Raw genomic sequence first — 9,312 nt, 5'->3', positions numbered from 1 at the left:
GCTGCGGTAAATGGGTCGACATGAGGACGAATCCCATTTGATCAGGTGCTTTACACTCCGTGACAGCATGTCAGTGTTACAGTTTAACGTTACACTGTAAACGATGCGGAGTGATCTGTTGGTCACGCGTGGGTCGTGGGATCAGTCGTGTCTTACAGGCGGGGAGTATTATTAGCCCTTCAGACAACTGTCTCTCTGGTATGTAAAGTATTTCAACTCCCTTCAAAGTGTTCACAAAAATATTGCAAACTACCGATTACAGACGTACATGTGTTTATTTTCCATTTGTTTTCACATTTGATCGCTTGTTTAGTAGTTTGTCGAAACCGAAACAAAGATAGCCATACGCGGACGTTTAGCGATTAGTCAGTCGTCTTAAAACCTACAGAGCTCCCTACATAGACACATGACTTTGAGAACTGTATTAATTTTGTAATGCCAAAATTGCTGTCTGAGTAGGGAGCATAGTTATGTTTTGAGGCGCAGCGCGTGTACAGAGTTAACTTCTGCGCGTGCCTCAGGATCCACTTGTCAACTTAAACTCCTTCTCTCTCGTGCCTTTATCTTAACTTTACATTAAAGTTATCACCTTTAGTGTTCAATTAACACTTTCTTTTCAGATTTGCCCTACATATTAAAAACTTTACTTTGCATGAAGAGTAACAGTACCTTAAAAGTACACATAAAACAGCTGAAATAATATGAACATGTTCATGGCAGCATGTTAGTATGTATCTGTCCAAGCAGTCTTTTCATTAAAGTTTTGTCCAGTGAATAATACAAGTGCTTAAATTACTCTATTACATTGTAGTTAATGTGTTTATGCAAAATCTCATAACTAACGACTATACGTTTAGTAACATTTATATATTTAGATGTATTTCTATGAAAATGTATATATAACATTAACATATCTATGGTAGAGACAGTAATAATGCACACATGCACTCTTAAGTATATTGCACTTTGACGTTACACTTTATAAATCGTAATAATCCAAAATGGTCCATTTATTATTATTTATTATTTTCAATATGAAGTTTTGAATGCAATCAGGTAGTTCGCCATGCTACTTTAACATTTGGATAATGTAATAATGAATTGTTCTTTCCACAGGTAACCACACATTCTTAATGTGATCTTACTTGAAATATATTGAAGCATCGCTGTCCAGAGTCATCTTTGTACGGTTTCTCATGCCGGCTGTCCTGTACCGCTCCACCTTCACTCTGTCAGCACAGCTATGCCTCACACTCTCAAAGTATCCAAAAGATCAACACGTGCATCTTCAAAGCAAAATGTAAGAGGGGTGAAAGCTTTCATGACCACAAGGCAAACGGTCAACTCACTTAAAGCTAATGACTCGGCCACGTTAAGGTGCAAGGATGAGATCAGAAAGTCCACAATCAAGAAACAGGCAGTCAAGAGGGGCCAGCGGAGCGCTGTCAGGAAACCTGGCAAGCGGAGAGGAGTCAAGAATGTCACTGTTGTCAAAGGATCCATGCACACGCGTGGTTCTTTGAAGCGAAATGGCTTGTTGTCAAAACCTAATAGCCAAGGGAAGTCACCTGGGAACAGTCTTTTGTGTCAGAGCGCCCTACGGGACGTCAAGTCTTGCAGGAGGCCGGTTAGAGGCGGAAGAGGAGGTCAGAAGATCAGGGAACAGGATACTGATACTAAAAGGTCAGAAGCTCATGATGGCCAACAAATAAGAGCTCTTATCCCTACTGGAGAGGAGCTGAGCGTTAACATCGGCTCTGCGGAGGAGCACAGAGAGACTCTTGTTCACAACGCTGACAAGGCAAAGAAGCCGAAAGCAAACATAGAAAACTGCTCCGCTCCTCCGGAACAGCCGAATGTGGCACTTGTTGAGCCGAGTGACTTTATGAATCATGACCCTGTCAGTAACGTGGACTTTGCCTATGACAACAATACCTCAGCAGCTCCCTCCCCTTTGCAGGCTGATAAGTACATTTCAGGTCAGGCTAAGGAGGTCAACGAAATCGTTGAACCATGCACAGACTTTCCAGACAGTTGTGTTCAGACCACTCTAGAGCATCTTACAGAAGCAGGTGAGACTGTGGTTTCCCAACTGGGCCAATCCTCCAAAGTACCAGCAGCACTTGAAAACATTGCAGATGCTCACCAGGTGGAAAAAACTGAGCTTCAAAGTACTGTAGACGTGGACACCAAAGACGAAACTGATGATGTTGAAATGTCAATGAAGAAAGAGGGAGCTCTTTCTCTCCTCTCGTTGAGCGCAACTATTTTCAACGGCGCCCTTTGTGATACGAACTGTGGGCCTCAGGCAACAACATCTTTCAGCACACTCTCCAGCAGCACGGAGAGCACCCAGTCCTCATTTGACAGTGACTCGATTCTGGAGCACAGATCCTCAGGAAACTCTCATTTCCAGGCTGAGGATATCCAGCTGCTTAAAAAGAAGAAAAAGAGAAATCATTGTGGAGTTTGCGTTCCCTGCCTGCGCAAGATGAACTGCGGGGAATGCAGCAGTTGCCTGAACCAAAAAACGATCTGTAAACGAAGGAAGTGTATTGAGCTAAGGAGGAAGCCCCTGGAGATCTGCACTGGAGAGGTAAGAACCTGGATCTTTGGCTTTTAATGTGGCCCTTTTAAAGAATGCATTGAAATAATATGTTAAATTGTTCTCTGATACCTGTATAGAAGGTATGTGGCTTTATTAAGTAAAAAATTATCCAGAGAAGGTTTTACATTTGCCTTTAGTGTTATGTTGAGATTGGCCTGCGTTCCTGGTGTCTTTCGCACAAGGTTTACATAGAAACAATAATGTTTAAGGCTCACAATATGTTTTTACCATGTACACAACTCTTATTATTTATCTATGCCTAAGTAAATACAGTTTTACATTCTATGTCACCTTTACATTTTAGTCCACATTTGTGGCCGCACATGTGAACTGAAACATTGCTGACTGCGCAATGAGGTTCTGTTGCTCTATATTGAAATTGAAGTGATTTTTGGGAAACTTTTGAGTTTTTTTATTTTTTTATTTTGAGAGTAGTTAGCTTCCTTATTTTGTGTTTCTTTTGTGGGTTCAGGCTGAAAAATAGACACAGAAATTAGGAGCTATGCTTCTTAGTGTTGGGCGATATGCCCTATTTTGAGATCGTCCTATGGTCAGCCTCTGAGATCGGCGATACACGATAGTATCGGGGGGCGGGGCAGTAGTTTACTCATTTTTTTATTTGTTAATTTTTTACTCATTATAAAAGTCACTTGATGGGTGGACAAAAAAGAACAAGAGCAACACCGTCATGACCGCAACTTTCTTAAAACTGATGCCATTAATGCGAGCGCGTCAAAAACCCTAACCATGATTACTTAATAACTTTAAAAACATGCATCTGCGCACGCACATACAAACAATTCAATGCATTTGCTTAGTGCTGTTGCAGAAGGCTACACGTGTCAAGCAGTGGTGCTCTCAGATGAGCCTTTTTAAACGCATCGGTCCAGCGGAACGCGATCATATTTTAAACACAAACATATAATAAACACGAGGGATGTATTGCTACAACTTCTTGAATCCTTGAAATGCATATCATAAACAGGATTAATACCTAGTGATCTGACTTCGGACAGTTAATTATTTCGATTATGACTATCAAATATGATAACAAGTAGGGCTGCACGATTCAAGCTAAAATGTGAATCCCGATTTTTTCCATGGGAATTGAGATCCCGATTCTCTCACCCGATTCTCTTTATTTTAACAAAAACATTTATTATGCACTTAACTAAAAAATGTGCTACAGGACTTTCAGTTATAATAACGTTTCTTAAAAGTCTCTTTTTCTAATTTTAGACCCCTTAAAATTTAGAATAATTTAAAATTTGTTAGCTGTTAAATTGCACCTGTGCTTTTTGTACTATCAAACTGGCCAACCTTAAAACTTTAAAAACACTAACGTTAAACCTTTAAAAGACTAAAAGATCAACATTTTGAGGCATCAGAGAGAAACGCAGACATGTAACAATGTTCCCCTCGTGCGAAAAACCCTTTCTAATGGGGAACGCAAAGAGGCCGTTTCTCAATGTGAAGGCTGCAGCCTCTCTGGAGGTCGCATTTCTAAACTGCGCATCATAAAGACTGTCTAATTTCAGAATATTAACAATTAACGTTATAAAGATGACTAATATTTTTAGTTAATAATAAATTGTTGAAGTATGTTAATGACTTGCGAATGTAATGCTCCGTTAACTCAAATGAACCAGGCTTGATGACGTATACAGCCTGCATGCGACCTCCTGAGGTTGCAGCCTTCCGATTTAGAAACGTCCGCAGCCTGAGGTAAATAATTTCCTTGCCTTTTTTCGAAACCAATGTTGTTGCATCTTCACTTTCTCCGTCGCCACCAGGATTTTCCACAGTGACACTCGTTTATCCTCTCTTTTTTGTGAAAATTGCCGCTCCAGATCCACCAAGTAAACGACTGTGTTTAGGTCTGCCGCCTTGTTATACGTCACGCGAGTGACAGCGGAACGCCGCAAATGAGATGAGAGAGAGGAGAGAAACGATCGGGTCTGATTGGTGAATGAATAGGGTTTGGTTTTACCCTGTATGAGTGTGTGTTAGCAAGTTTGACTGATATTCTTGGGTTGTTGTAATGTAAATACGTGAACACTTGAACGCAGAAACTGAATACAGGGAAATACTGTAAATGCAAGTGAATCGCCGTCATTTAAAATGAAGATCGCCTATATGTATGAATCGAGATCGTGATTCTTTTTCGATTAATCGTGCAGCCCTAATAACAAGCATCCATGTAGTCCTTGACATCTTGCTTCCTACGCATTTTACATTTGGCATGAAGCATAACCAATAAGGACATTTAACACTGCATGTGATGATCGAATGAGCAAAGAATTTTCTTAATTTGAAACAGATTTTTGCATCATGACAACTTTATTTTAAAAAAGTGGCCAGTTTTGCCACAATGTTTAAAGGCAGGGTCCCCCAGGGTACGGCAATTTGATCATTAGGAAGTCCTTATCAATCTAAAATCACTTGGAGTTTGAGTCATGCATTTAAAAAAGCAACACTCGTCAAACATAATCATTATAAATATTCTTTATTATCATGAAAATACCTGAAAATGTTTGAAGAACAGTGACATAAATGTTCTTATACATTTTCTGGAGCTGCCTGTGTAATGGTGCTTCTTCTGCAGCACATATTGAGTTTCTGCATGAGAGTGCCATCTGACTTTTGGATGTAGCGGCATTTCACCGTAATTCATTGAGAAGCATAGCAAGCAGAATCGCACAATGTATCGTTACACCCCTATTTAAGTCGTTTTAAATAAACAGTACCACAGTTACCATGCAGCCCTAATAACACATTTTACAGAAACGAAAATGAATCAGTTGAATAAACCACCTTGGAAGCAGGTATGATGTGAGAGTATAAATACATTGACATATATTAGACATCTATTGTTTTATCATTTACACTTTTACTTTATGCAAAGTTTCACTGCCTCCATAAATGCAAAGCAAAAACAACATGAGCATCACATGAGACACTGTGAGCTGTGCACGTGGCCTGTGTGTCTATGTGTGCACGAGAGAGAATAAATGGCACTCTATGTGTTTTAGGTCTCAATGTTGTGGCGTGTCTTATCCTATGTGTGCTTATGAAATTTAAGATGCTGGTTAACACATTACAGTTAGAATTGTATTAGCTGCTTAGAAACAATGTGTGTTATGAAAATCCCTATGTAAATACATAATCACCCTTTTATGTGTCACATGGCATGTAATGTACTACTTTAGCCACTTGATTATATCTTACTGTTTCCAGCACCTCGAATCGTGAGTTTTTTTGGAGAGTGTTTCTCATGAGGTGTTTTTTAGACATCATGCCAGGTTAAAATTGGTTAAGTGGTCTCAAAACCACTGCATTCTGTTCAGTTCAGTTGGATCTCTTGTTGAAAGCAAAAACGCAAGAATGAAATCTGTAAAAAAAATCACTGCAACTGACAATGACAACTAAAAACAACGTACTTATTTGACACTTTTGTATTTCGTGCATTTCAGTGGGAAATGTTTTGATCTTGAAATGAAGAGTTGAAATGCAAAATCCTATGCCGTAACTGCTGCTCCTTGGCATACAGGACTGTGAGGTTTATAAACACATCTCTCATTTCCATAAAACGTAGAGCAGTGTTCACCCGAGGTCACATCTGTCATTTACTTATATGATTAGTCAGTGTATCATCAGTGTGGCTGGGCAGGTTAAAAACCCAGGATGCGGAGGATTGTATGTCTGTTTTTAAAGGGTTGATGGGAAAGGCCCTCTGTAATTAACTAAATAAGGAGTATTGTTGTTTTTGTAGCCATCTGCCCATAATGGAGGTCACATGATGATTTGTAAAGCGGAAATACGTCTGTGTAAGAGGAAGTGCGAATACTTTTATGAAAAGAGTATATGTCAGACACATAATACAATGTATTCAAGTTATTTGTGTGTTCACTGGGACCTCTCACTGTTGCGTTGCTAATGTAATGCTCTACCTACCATATGGAACAAGCTTCATATAAGGACATGGAATATGATACCAAGACTCTGCAGCTTTTAACTTAATTGCAAATAATAATGTGTTATCAGTAGTATTATGAAATATGATTTACAGTATAACACACGAGTGCAGAGCTGGTGGCCCATGGTTCATTTCTGTGTCATAATAAGTTAATAAATGTCACTTCTAGGGATCGACCGATATGGATTTTTCAGTGCCAATACCGGATTTTGTTTCATCAGCCTTAGCCGATGACCGATACAGGCTGCCGTTTTTCTTGAGCCGCTATTTGGAGCCGATACTGCTTTTGCTCACTCAATTTACATCATAAAAATGACACAATGATGATGCCAAATGTTTTAAAAAAGTAACATTTATTGAACTTATAAAAACTATAAAGCATAGGATATTGATTTCTAGCAATTTACTATATATATGTAACTAATGTTGGAAAAATATTGCGAACACGGCAGCCACGTATCGGCCGATGCTGATACACATAAAACTCGCAAATATCGGCCGGCCGATATATCGGTCTATCACTAGTCACTTCTGCAGGTGAAATTCACTGAAAGTGAACTGTGCCCGCTCACAGAGCTGTTTATGCATTGTCCACCTTGTAGCACCCTATAGTGTTTTTTTTATTTTATCCACAACCTGCACCGACCATGCTGGGATTTGTTGGCACAACTTAGATTTTGTTTAGAAGAAAACATATAACATTATATAGACAGTTTCAGCAGTAACAACATAAACAAGCGTCTTTCGTGGAAAACACATATCTTCCGGTAAACTCTGCTAAGAATAAATAACAACAAAGTCTTTTTAAAGTAGTTTATTAATAAACAACATGTAGATTACCTAGGAAACCAAAACATTGTTATTTTCAACAGAGTTTAGTTTAGCAACTAGTCAGACCATTAAACAAACAGAAACCGGACGAAAAGTTCAGACCAGACACGTAATTGCGTCACCGCACGTGCATCCCATGAAACCGTCCATATATATATATATATATATATATATATATATATATATTTTTTTTTTTTGTTGTATAAGGAGACAAGTGGTTTTCTGGGCAGGATGATCAGGATAAGCCTGTGTCCACACCTATAATATCACTCCAAACAGTAACAAACACAAAGAGCTGCTGCTGCCAAACAGGATTGAATGGGTTTGGGAGTTGAAATGTGTAAGGATAAGATGTGCTTTGAACTTCTTGTAATTGTTTATCTATTGGTCTGAAAACTACTTAAAAGATGTCAACAAGAGTGTTTTGCTGTGCGATCTGAGAGATTGGTTGTCACGTTTTATGTATAATCTGCTTTGTATGTGGTGTATGTCTTTGATTCATTTTATTCAATATGAGCCTTAGGCAAAAAGGATCACATACCAAATATCACAGCCTGTGCTACAACATGTTTCCTTTATTACTGTGGTATAGTCAATACTTGCTGGGATTGAGATTTTAGGATGAACCTCAGTTCGTGTCTATTCTTTTCAACATCGTTAGACTTTTCCGATCATGCTTCCTCTGTTCCCCATAATAAAACATTAAAACAAAATGCACTCAGTGTGCATCTCAGACACCAAAAGTGCAAAGAAACTGCAAACTCTCAGTAGAGAAAGTTACACCTGTGATTTAATAAAGCCAGGTAATGGGAGTTGTTTGGCATTATGTCAAGTACTACTGTACTGTTGATAGATCCAACTATAGATATGGCTTTCAGATCTTAGATCCGATCAGAGTCCAGTTTCACTACATCTCTCTGCCCATTAAGAAATTAAGTATATACTTAAATCTGTACTCAAATATCAACTCTGTTATGAGTTAGTACTTCAAATCAACTACAGATACAGAGAGAGAAAACAAACTGAAGCAAATATAATGAAGATGTTTCAGTGAAAACTGTTAGTTGCATTCTCAATCGTCTGTCAGACTTCTTCAATGGTGTGGCTGTTTTTGTCGAATGATCAGAATGACTTCGTCTGACTAGAAGCAGATTTACCAAGTGTTATTTTGCCAAATACAGACAGTGGAAATGTACTTACTTATTCATTTAGCTGATGCTTTTATCCAAATGTACTGTTTCACAACATTCCAGTGACTTTATTAAAAACCTTGACTGTAAAAAATCTTTGCTGCCCTCACTTACTATTATTTATTTTGACAAGAGATGAGTTGCTGCAACTTATAAAATGAAGTTTACTTTTTTCAACAATATTTTATAAGTTAGAGCAACTCATCATCAAGATAAATAATAGTAAGCTGACACGACTTGTAAATCTAAGTTGATTTCAATTGGTAAGTTGACCAATTGTCCCCACAAAGAAAGAAATACCAGTATTTTTGTGACCTTGTGGGGACATTTTGATGTCCCCATGAGGAAACGAGCATATAAATCAAACAAAATGATGTTTTCTGAAAATGTGAAGTAGGAGAAGGGTTTCTGTGATGGTTGGGGTTGGGAATGAGGTAGGTAAGGGGAATAGAATATACAGTTTGTATGGTATAAAATGCATTACGTCTATGGAATGTCCCCACAAAACATGAAAACCAGAGAGTGTGTGTGTGTGTGTGTGTGTGTGTGTGTGTGTAATAGTGCTGTCGGTCACATCTGACAACACACTGAGCCAGTATGCTGAGGTAACACTTTGAGTTTCAGTTAATGTCACACGTTAATGTCATGTCTGAGAAGTATTTTCATGGCGTCACAAGTTCTGGTATTACTAAACATAGTAATTCTCA

At 38.5% G+C, this 9,312-nt stretch overlaps 1 protein-coding gene across 1 annotated transcript in view; it reads left to right on the top strand.

Moving 5' to 3' along the window:
* Positions 1-62: 62 nt before the first annotated feature.
* tet1 (tet methylcytosine dioxygenase 1) overlaps positions 63-9,312 on the top strand; it is a 55,526-nt gene continuing 46,276 nt past the window's right edge. Inside the window, exons 1-2 of the mRNA XM_065297161.2 lie at positions 63-198; positions 1,117-2,596. Of these exons, the coding sequence (XP_065153233.1) occupies positions 1,244-2,596 (1,353 nt within the window). The 5' untranslated portion in view covers positions 63-198; positions 1,117-1,243. The remainder of the gene's footprint in view (positions 199-1,116; positions 2,597-9,312) is intronic.

Source organism: Paramisgurnus dabryanus, chromosome 20 (assembly GCF_030506205.2).
Source record: "Paramisgurnus dabryanus chromosome 20, PD_genome_1.1, whole genome shotgun sequence".
In the NCBI taxonomy this organism is placed as follows: domain Eukaryota; kingdom Metazoa; phylum Chordata; class Actinopteri; order Cypriniformes; family Cobitidae; genus Paramisgurnus; species Paramisgurnus dabryanus.
The sequence above is the reverse complement of the archived record's forward strand: the minus strand, read 5'-3'. Positions and strand labels throughout refer to the sequence as shown.